General features: G+C 35.6%; 1 protein-coding gene across 1 annotated transcript; it reads left to right on the top strand.

Moving 5' to 3' along the window:
• The first annotated feature begins 603 nt into the window (after window positions 1-603).
• Window positions 604-8,882, top strand: LOC143231901 (uncharacterized). Its single transcript, XM_076466710.1, has 2 exons — window positions 604-832; window positions 7,350-8,882. The coding sequence occupies exons 1-2, from the start codon at window positions 822-824 to the stop codon at window positions 7,750-7,752; spliced, it is 414 nt and encodes a 137-aa protein (XP_076322825.1). The 5' UTR covers window positions 604-821; the 3' UTR covers window positions 7,753-8,882.
• Window positions 8,883-12,043: the final 3,161 nt, after the last annotated feature.

The following is a 12,043-nucleotide window of genomic DNA, read 5'->3' as shown; positions in this document are numbered from 1 at the left end:
AAGAAAACAAACAATCTCTCTTCCCAGCACGTGAGAAGAAAAAACAAACTTGAAAACCTTTTCTGTTTTATGTTATTTGGCGTACTGAACAAACATTTTCGTAAGGCAGTAAAAATCTGTGTTACAGTGGAATTAGCTCATAGAATTAGCCAAAAAACCTATTGTAATAGATCTCTCTCTACTGCCTGACGAAGAACGTTTGTTCTCAACGTCTCACTGTATAAAGTGAGAAGTGCGTTCACTTAAACGTGTCAGTTAAAGAATAACTACAATTCAAAATGATGTCAGCAACAACTGATACTGACAGATCATATTTGTGTAACACTGAATACCTTTTGTATTTAAACAAAAATTTAGTATAAGATATTTTATATCTTCGCTGGAAATGTTTTAAGTAAAAGTAAACCAAAACATGAACGCTAAAATAGTGTTAAACTGCATTTTCGTAGCGGGTATTTATTTTTCGAAACATGTGATCACGTTTGAGAAGCACAGATGGATTGTTGGATATTTACCCGGGAATAATTACACCGTACAGGCACATAACACACCTGTTCTTATATTTCGTAATAACACAGCGTCATCAGCATAGGTACGTGTGCTTTGGAAAGTTGTGGTATTTCTTCCTTCGACAGCTACCGAAAAATGATGGGTGTACAATAAAGTTGGTTATATATTTTGTTGTTATTTTCATGAAATGGTGGAAACCATATTTACCACATAACATTTCTTGTTTTTAGTAGAAGAAAAGCGATAAATTACTTAGTGTTCCTCTGAAAGGCAATTACCAAGTATACCATCAAGACAACTTTCAAACGAAAATGGATTTCTGGTATGTGTTAAGTTGTTCTTTTTCTCCAATTCTGTAAGTTTTTACTTTCTTGTGTTTATTAACCTATTCTGATCGCTTTGAAACCTCCTAAGGTCACGGTTGGAAAGATCGAGAGGTTAAATTTAATAATATTACGTATGATAAAATAAGGTTGGTGGTTACAATATTTTATGTCTGTTTTAATGGTATTTAAATTTTAATTTACAACCTGAATAGAAGCTCTCGTATTTGTTGTTTTTATAAAAGAATAACATTTAGCTTCAGTTTCAACAGTCTTACGATGTGTAAGAAACAAAAGGAGTGGAATAAAAACAGCTTATGTACCTTTTAATCTGTTTTAAATCGTCCACCTAGTGGCACAGCGGCGAGTCTGAAGGCTTATAACAACAAAAAAACATGGTTTCGATAACAGGGGTCGACAAAGCCCATATAGTCTATTATATATATATATATCTTTATACTTAATTAAAAATGAACAAAACTTTTCAAAATCACGAACTTGAGTCCTGGAGGCTGTTAAAGAGTTTCAAAGCATAATAAAATATTTGCAATATGACGTTTGACAAAAAATGACAGTTTCTTGTTGTTGTTTTGAATTAAGCACAGAGCTACACAAGGGGCTAGAAAATTTGGTTTCATGTCTGATTTCCATTTCTCGAAGTGTGAGTATTATACAATTAAACTTGCTCGAAGAAAAGAACCACGTATAATACAAGTTACCAAAAACATAGTTATTATAAGAAAACTTTACGTTTTTCAAAACTATTTTACGCGTTTTTCTTATATAAGTATATATGCCATAACGAATAAAAGCCATGCCACTTAAAGTAGGAATAATCTACTGTTTGATAAAATCAGCCTCCTTGTTCAGGTTCTGAATGGGTTTTCTTTCAAATGAAATGAAGTGAGCAGGCATTACTCTTTAAAACAGTGGTGCACAAAGACCGGCCCGCGATGTCTAACGGGAAAGTCAAACATAAAACGTTCGCGCGCTTAGAGTTCGCGCCTGCGCAAAGATTAAGTGCTACAGAAGAATATGAATTAGATTAGATACTGGATGGTTCCATATTTGTGTCGAGCAATAAAGAAAATTTAATAAGCAATTCTCGTTAATGCAAAGGTATTTAATCATTGGCGCAATAGCGTAATATTTCCGTAATAACGAAATCTCATGCTTTCCAATTGTTCTTCGAGATTTACTTACGAGCCCTATTTTGATATTATTTCGTAACAAAAATGGCAGTTAATCGTAAAAGAAAAGTTGATGACGAAAACCAGCAGTTTCATGATGATTGGACTGCGCAATACTGTTTTGTTCAGCAACAAATGGAACGTGATTTGTCTGCTGTATCATTCAACAGTAGCAGTGGCGAAGGTATCCAATATAAAGCATCATTATGAGTCGAAGCATAAAGATTTCCACAACGTTGTCGGTGATGAACGAGCAGCTCGATTTGAATCTCTGCGGCGGTCGCTGAATCACTAGCAGAACGTTTTATCAAAGCAGTCAGCAGATTTAGGTGCAGCATGTGAGGTCAGTTACGATATTTCGTTGATGATAGCGAAATCTGGCCGACCGTTCACTGATGGTGATTTTGTCAAGCAATGTATGATTACTGCATCGGAAAAGTTGTGTCCGGAAGCAGTTCGCAAGCTACAGACGGTGGCTTTGAATCTTACGACAGTTCAACGATGAATTTCACACCTCTCAGCAGACGTGACAAGGCAGCTTACAAATAAAGCAGCCAACTTTGTATACTTCTCTTTAGCAGCAGACGAGTCGACTGACATCAGTTTAACAGCACAGCTACTAGTTTTTGTTCATGGTGTGTCGTCATCGTTTGATATCACAGAGGAACTAATTAGCATGGGTTCCATGAAGGGTCAGACAACTGGGTCTGCTCTATTCGAGGAGACAGTACGATTGTGTAGTAGTGTTTTATTGGATTTCACGAAACTGGTAAGTGTGACAACTGATGGAGCACCAGCCATGACGGGAGAAAGTAGCGGGCTGGTAGCACTGTTAATGAAGCATCGAGGAAAGCAGAATAGACAGTTGGTGAAGTTGCACTGTATTATTCACCAACAGAACCTGTGCAGTAAAGAACTTGGTTTTCAGGCACTGATGGCATTAGTGACGAAAACCATTAATTTCATCAAATCACGAGGGCTCAATCACCGTCAGTTTCAAAGTCTTCTTAAAGAAATTTATTCAGACTATGGTGGCCTTGTGTATCACTGTAAAGTACGTTGGCTGAGTCGAGGGAAGATGCTCAGAAGATTCTGGATGATGATTGATGAGGTGATAGAATTCCTCAGAAGCAAGAACAAAGACACAGAAGTGATTTGCATGACTGATCCAGCATGGCAAGCTGATTTGACCTTTCTGGTCGGCATGACACAACACTTGAATGATCTGAATTTGAAGTTGCAAGGCAAAAATCAGCTTGTCTGTCAGCTTGCAAATCACGTCTTAGCTTTCAGGACAAAGTTGCAGTTGTTCCGGCAGCAAGTACCATCAGGCAACTTCGTGCACTTTCCCACTTTTCAGTCACGGCTACAGAAGAATCAGGACATTGACACACAAGTTTATGTTTGGAAACTAGATACCCTGATTCAATCCTTCAACTCACGGTTTCATGACTTTGACCAATGCAGATTGTTGATGGAACTTTTTGCTGATCCGTTCAGTATGTCAGTGGATGACTTGTCAGCAGAATATCAGCTCGAACTTATTAATCTCCAGGCATCTGATGAACTGCGTGCTATTTACCGAGAAAACAGTTTGCTTGACTTCTACAAAACGTTGCCTGATACATTTACTAATCTGAAAGAGAACGCACTTGTCCACACCAGCATGTTTGGCAGAACGTACTGCTGAGAACAGGCTTTTTCGCATATTAAACTGAACAAAAACAACACTCACAATCAGCTGACTGGTGATCATCCGGAAGCAATTTTGCGGATTTCAACGTCAAATATCAAGCCGGACATTTCTAAGCTTGTAGATGACATGCAGCACCATCCATCGCACTGACTTTGTAACAGTTGACGTATCATAACATTTCTTAGAATAATGTGCAAACTCTTTGATGTAATCGTTATTTATGTATTCTTAAATGTGATGTTCATCTTGTGTGACACAATTGTGGGACGATTTTAATCTTCACTTTTTTGTGGCCCCCAACGGTTACGAGAAGTCTGTTTGTGGCCCCTGACACAAAAAGTTTGTGCACCACTGCTTTAAAAGAAAAAAAGTGTTATTATTACATTGATATTTTATCTTGACAATATCATATTTTGTTTTGTGAGACTCATACTAGCTTTATAAAGAATCACGTACAGATTATCACTGCCCATAGAACTGCAAGATGAGATAACGTAATAATGCTCCACAAAAGAGAAATAAAAACTGTGTGAAACAAAATTAAAGTGCAGTTTCGATACAAAACATTTGATTTTTACATCTTTATTTTTAATGATATTAACATGAAATATTAACCACTTGAACTCAAACGAATCGCATACTGATCATTCCTCTTTAAATTATTAAAAATGCTCATTTTCTTTGCTTATTATAATCTCACGCTAGACAAAGAGTCAGTATTAATGTTTAGGCTTTGCTGTCAAATAGGCCCGGCATCGCCAGGTGGGTTAAGGCGTTCGACAAACATGCTCGCCTTTTCAGCAATGGGCGTTATAAAGTTACGGTCAATCACACTATTCGTTAGTAAAAGAGTAGCCCAAGAGTTGGCGGTTGGTGGTGATGACTAGCTGTCTTCCCTCTAGTCTCACACTGCTAAATTATGGACGACTAGCGCAGATAGCCATCGTGTAGCTTTGCGCGAAATTTAAAAAACAAACAAACACTTATTTCGCAGTCTAATAGTTTCAGTTCTGCTCTTATTTACTGGCAGTCTTTTATACGTGTATATATATCAAAGTTACGTTTAATTTTCTCGTCAAGTTTTTATTATCCATGACAGTTTTCTTATTATATTCTCAAGCTGTCTTAATATCGAACTTAACGTTACTATATATAAAATAATGTTATTTTATAGTACTTTATCTGTATTGGTTAGAAGAGATTCTTTAGTGTTAATTTATAATAAGACGTAAGTAATTCAGTTACTTAAAATATGAAAATGATGAATTAGATTCCATTGTATTCATATATTTTTCTGTTCCCTTCGAATACATCCTTTGTTACAGTTTCTTTTACACTGACAACTCTTTATTTTGTAAATGCCAACCAAATGCACTGACTAATATGCAGTGTTACGTGCCGACAATACATTACAGTTCATCTATAACACTTCCAGTATTCTAGTACATAGTATCTTACATACCCCACAAGGACATAGCATCACTAATATACCACTCTCAAACATAAATAAATACTCCACTAGAACATAGCATTACCAATATACTACTGTGAAACACTTATATTACTTTTATGGATAAACAAATACTCAACTAGAACATAGGATTACTGTCAGAAAGTAAGTTTTGTTCGCCAAGTCAACTAAAGACTGCTACTCATAGTGTTGTTGTTGTTAGGCTTAGGATTCTTCTATAGTAGGTGTCTGTGACTTATTGGGATGAATTTAAAGATAAACGAACAGCATTCATTGTACTTGTTTTCAAAATATTATACATATATTTGGAACTAGTTAAACACATGTACAATAAATTCTTTACATATGGAAATTATAGGCATATCATAAATGCTATAGAGTTATCTTCTTATTCTCAAACGTCCACTTAGGTCTGTTCAATTGCTTTAAAATTTCAATTGACAAGCGGAACTGTTTTTCTCTACTACTATCACCAAACTATTCAAGTGTATGTAGTACATTTACTTTATCTTCGAGTTACTCTAGTTGTACCTTATACTTCTAAAATCGTCTGTTCCTTTTTCTCTCCTTGTATTTTCAAGAATCGTCTGTCTGTTTGCCAATATCCACTGAGGCTAGTTTAGTTACTTTAGTACTCTCTTTGACGAAATAAAAACTTTTCTTATCTCTTTCAATACCATTAGTCTCATTCTATTATATATCAATCGTTAGCCTTGTGTTAATCGTTAGGCCTCACACTACTTATATGCTTATTACTTATCGTCTGCTCGCTATATCCTCAGCATCAATAAATTTCACGCGATGTTCATTAATCTCGACATCAATGAGCTATAAACAAAACGTACGTCTCTAACATTTACTTTAAAATAATTGCTTCAGACTCTCTTGTTATGAAAATAATTAAACAATCATAAAATAAATTAATCAATTATATCTACACGAAACTCTCTTTTATGTCATGGCAGTTACTAATACACTACTGTAAAACACTTATATTACTCTCAAAGATAAACAAATGCTCAATTAGGACATAGCATTACTAATAGACCACTGTAAAACTTATTCTTATAGCTCACCAAATTTTCCAATAGAACATGACAACTTTAATATGTAATTTTAAAACACTTATTATACAAATATACATTATAGTTCAAATACACCAGAAATAAATTTACGCGAACTGAGATTTTAAGGTAAGATATTTTTTTAAAAAATGTGTGTACATTGAAATACTTCAAATACACTAACGTGAACATAACACTTCAAGTGCCTCACTAACATAAAACCAGCTTAAATATGCCAGAGTTAATTATTAGAAGTACATATAAACGTTGAAACTCTTCAAATTAAAATATTAGAGCTATTCACATCATTAAAACTCCTATGTAATGGAGCATTTGACGTTTGAGATATCTCAATATATAACGTCACTACTACGCGGTACTAGTGCATAACACTGTCAGTATTTCACTATTCTAGCATGGAACGTTCCGCAACTGTCTGTCGAAGCTCTTGAAATACGTGGAACAGAATCTCGAAATAAAGGAAAAAAAGGTTTTAATATGATGAGAATTTTTTTATAATTATATCTCATTGTAAGTTACCCTACATTGTGGCCGCTTTAGAACAATGTGTTTGTATGCACAATAATATTAATATTATTCATTTTAATACTATACAGACATAAACGAGCAGATGAATGTATATTAGTTTGACTTGAATTTCTATACCAAGTTACTCCTGTTTCTAGGTATATGCTTTTTTTTAAATATATAATGCCAGCTTCTCTCTGAAGTTTGACCCTTTTGGTATTTCATGAATGTATTTTAATGTAATTAGAACACAAATACATTTAATACTCCAAAAAATGTTGTTGCTTGAGGGGAGTTGAGCGAATAAAAGGTATATTGTTAATTAATACAACTTATTAAGTCTCTAAGTTCCCATTAAAACAAAAATATTAAGAGTGTTGCACTATTTTAAAAATATCTCCTGTTATCTTGTAAAACTGTATTATTAATAACGATTGGAAAATATTTTTAAAGATAGAAAATATATAAACTATCAATGAATAGATTGTTTATGCACATGAAAATTTTATTTAAAATAGCTTTCGAAAAGAATTTATTCTACGACATTGTTTGTTTTGTATTTTTCAGGATGCGTAATGTTGATGTAATTATACTTATTATATCAGCAATATTTTTTACTTTGCTGTGGCTTCTGATTGTCTGTCAGGCCTCACAGATGTGTTCATTTCGAAACGAATCTAACGATGAATCGTCATATCTGATCATGGCAGAACATAGGCCTAACACCAACACGGTTATGAATAACAACCACAATTATAACCGAGTTCTGGAAGAGTATCACAGCAAAAGTTGGGAACTAGACAGGCCTCCAGATTACGAGACGACGGTTAGAGAAGAGAATCGTTGGGCCGAAGCTTCTTCTAGAATGGAAGGTGGCACTACTAAGACTACTTCCATTTATGTTCCACCTTTTCCCACAAAACCGTTTCCGGTGGCTCCTGCGTGCGCGATAGATGGGTGTGAAAAGTAACGTGGAACATAAAAGATTCGATTAAAAATTGTTCGTTCCCAGAATCGTTTGTTGAGTGGTGAAAAACAAAAGAATAGTCTCAGTTGCGTTCTTGTGGATGAAGTTTGTTCGTTTGAAACTAGGCAGAATCTATCATCTTTCCTAGTTAGTTACATTAATGTGGGTATGATTCAAACATATACGTGTGTACATATCTATGTACATATATATATATACCTCATTGCTCGTGCATTCTTCAACAAATTGTGTTAATTATAAAATTTTGTATTTAGATAGATACGAAACTGAATTTTAGTGTGTCGTCGCCTTGACAGTCAGTGGCTTTCTTTTCAGCCAGCATTTGGAAAATGAGATCCTATATACCAAGCAACTTCTGTTGCTAGAACGTTAAGTGTGAAGTTTTATTTTCTTAAGGACCAAGGAAATAATTTGAACGTAAGACCACATTGTTCTACTCTATTTACACCAAACTCTTATACTCTTAAATATTTGCTGCATGTTGGTGTTTGAAGGTGTTCAGAAAGAACTGTGTAAGGGAAATAAATTATTATTTGTTCTTGGATAAAGTGGTGTAGAACTAGTTTTGAACAGTTAACTAACCTTTACTGAATTTTTCTACCGTGTATATCGTTATATGTTCTTGAGTTTAAAAAATCCATTTTCGTGGATCCAGAATATATTTCTATCGCATGTTCGATTATTTATAGGCGACACCATTTAAGTAGTTTAAACTCGTAATCATTATTAAAAACGTGAACAACAATATTCATTAATGTGCTTTAAAAATCAAGCTTAAAACAGCAGTAGTGAATAATGTGCTTCAATTAACATGACCGTAGGTTTGTTTTTCATAACTGGCAACATCACACGATGAACGCTCGATGGTTGGGATCCGGCAGAACTATGAAACGATAAAAAATATATGAAACTATAAAACAATCAGGAAGAAAATTAAATCTTTATATTGTTTCCACCTTAACAACAACGTATTTGAAGAAACCGTTTGTTTTTCAATGATTTTAATCTAACAAAAAAAAGCAAAAATTGTTACTTCTCGTTTCAAATTAACTACATGGTTAGACAGCGATTATTTCAATATCCAGAATTATGTCCTTCTTTCCTAAAAAAAATGTAAGAGTTATTTTATGCCAATAAATAATAAGTTCAGGTTCTTCAGTACAGTATTCGAACCAGTTTATTTCGTGAAACCAGATTTAGTGGATTGGGAAACATCAGGAGCCAGCCCATGGTTACTAAAATAATGTATATATATATCTTGATCAACGCCTTTTATTATTTCGAAATATCCAAATGGTGCACGAACTTTGGCTTTTCATAGGGCCCGGCATGGCCAAGTGTGTTAAGGCGTTCGACTCGTAATCCGAGTGTCGCGGCTTCGAATTCCTGTCGCAACAAACATGCTCGCCCTTTCAGTCGTGGGGACGTTATAATGTGACGGTCAATCCCACAATTCGTTGGTAAAAGAGTAGCCCAGGAGTTGGAGGTGCCTTCCCTCTCGTCTTACACTGCTAAATTAGGGACGGCTAGCGCAGATAGCCCTCGAGTAGCTTTGCACGAAATTCAAAAACAATAATTTTGGCTTTTTATAATACGATAGCGATCCTATTAAAGGATATTGATCAAGCTATAATCTAATGTGAAGATGGGTTAAAACAGAGGTCGGCAGCCTCTTTATGCACAGAGTCCGAAGATCATATTTGTGAGCGGATGTAGGGTCACTTCATCTCTATAGCTAATAAATGAAGGTAATAATAATAAAACACAATGAACTATGAATAATGTTTATTTTAGTTAAGTAATATTCATGTCGTAAAGTACACAGCGATTAGTGCGAGACTTGAGGCTGTTTGTAGTTCAAAATCAAGGCCTGAGATAGAGTTACAAACTTGAATTCTTTTTTAGGCCGGATGGATGTGATATTCCGTTTGGGGACTGTGGGCTGGATGATTTCGGCTGGCGGGTCGTAGATCACCAACCCCTGGGCTAAAATAACAGTACCTCTATTATGAAGTATTTGTTTGTTTTTTGAGCTTTTGACCTCACCGCTGTCCCATCAGTGGACTAATTATGAACCTTTTTTTTCAAGAAATGAAACCAGATTGCTAGTAATTGCTAATAGCAACAAGTGTGGGATTTCATGTTGATAGCTTACGAAGTTTTGTTTATTTGTTTGTTTTGAATCTCGCTCAATGTTACACGAGGACAATCTACGCTAGCCGTCCCTAATTTAACAGTGTAAGAGTATAGGGAAGGCAGGTAGTAATCGCCGCCCACCACCAAATATTGGGCTACTTTTTTACCACCGAATAGCGGGATTCATCAAACATTGTAACGCCCCAACGGCTGAAAGGACGAATATGTTTGGTGTGACGGGGATTCGAACCCGCGACCCTCAGATTGCCAGTCGAGAGCGCTAACCACCTCCCCATTATCAAGAAGTAGATTAACTTGTGAATCACGTATAATTTGAAGTTTACCTAAGACGTATTTGTTATACGTCATTTCGATTATACCTGCACCTGTCACGTTCAAACGTGCAGTAAGATTTCTGTCCTTGTTGCTATGGGGGATGAAATGGATCAAACGTGAGAACCTAGCTGATCAAGAAATGTCATGGGATCACAAAGATTTTAAGTTGTTCATACGTCCTTTGATTAGGTCCGAATATCTCAATGTATATTTGATCTTTTGAGAAAAGTAATAATGTATATGGTGTACAAAATTATAATTAATTGAAAAACTAAAGTGTGCGGCAGGAAAATAATTGAAATGCCATTGCTAATGTAACCTAATAAATTAACTACATTAATAATCTTATTGGACCCAGATGTTGTGCAAAGAAACTTGAGTATATTGTGAAGATGGAATTCTGGTACTAGAGTGATTTAAGAACAAAAATATCACATTTATGTAGGAGAGTTGTTCTAAAAGTTTGTGGCCTGATCAAAAAGATAAAAACTAGAATGTTTTATTAACATGTAATTTATCGAGCTTATTTTGTGAAAATTTTGGTTTGGTTTGTTTTCAACTTCACGCAAAACTACACGAGGGCTATCTGCGCTAGTCGTCCCAAATTTAGCAGTGTAAGACTAGATGGAAGGTAACTAGTCATCACCACCTGCCGTCAACTCTTGGGCTACTCTTTTACTAACGAATAGTGGAATTGGCCCTCACATTACAACGCCCCACTGCTGAAAGGGTGAGCATGTTTGGTGTGACGGAAATTCGAATCCGCAACCCTCGGATTACAAGTCTAGTGCCTTAAACACCTGGCCATGCCGGACCTCATTTTGTGGAAAAAAGAATTGATCAGTGTTAAACGTAATGGGGAAGATCGAACTTTGTACCATCATCAGATATTTTGTTAAAAGTGAAATGATATCGCAATAAATGGCATGAAAGCAACATTCAAAAAGGGCGTATTCAACATTGAAAAAGTGTTGTACCGAGTTTAATCGTGATAGGCAATAATGTGAAGATGAACCGAGGTCAGGTCAGCCCTCGACTTTGACCATAACAGACGTTGTACATAAAGTTCATGATTTAGTTATGTATGATAAAAAAAATTACCATTACAAAATTAGCAGAGGAAGTGGACATCGCAATCATTTTGAATTACAATTTGGGCATGGGTAGAATAAAGAGGAAGACGGGTTCCAAACATGTGGTCATCCGAGCAGAAACAGGCCCGGGTTGTTTCAGATAACTATGACGGCTATCAATATATTCGTAACTACATATGAAATGTTGATTGTTTACTTTGACAAAGATATAAAATGCAAAATTTGCAATGAAAACATCAAAGTCTACCCAACCGTTCTGCTGAAGGCCATGGTATCAAGTGCGTTTTACTGTAGTTGATTATTCTGAAAGGAGTCAGATTTGTCAGAGAAGGTTACTAAGCATTCGTGATCAATACTTTGTGTCAATAAATAAAAACGAGAGAAGATGTCTACTCATAAAAGATGTGCCCTTCCTTCAAGACACTGCTACAATTGACCAATCAACGCTATTCATGATTCTGGCTTCAAATTATTCAGTTACCCACTAACTCACCAGATGACGCTCCAAGCGACTTTTATCTTCTTCTTCTTTGATATTAAAAGTATTCTGAAAGGTGGAAGGTTGGAAAGTGGTGATGATCTCGAACGTACCCTCAAGCCATGGATTGAGGGCCAAGAAGGACAATCCTGGATTAAGAACCGAGAGGGACAGTTTTTTTCGGAAAAAGTATAAAGGCCTTAGAATACCTTAGCACAAGTGTATAGAC

The sequence above is a fragment of the Tachypleus tridentatus genome, chromosome 11 (genome assembly GCF_004210375.1).
Source record: "Tachypleus tridentatus isolate NWPU-2018 chromosome 11, ASM421037v1, whole genome shotgun sequence".
NCBI classification, from domain to species: Eukaryota; Metazoa; Arthropoda; class Merostomata; order Xiphosura; family Limulidae; genus Tachypleus; species Tachypleus tridentatus.
This window is presented reverse-complemented; position numbering and strand designations above follow the sequence as displayed.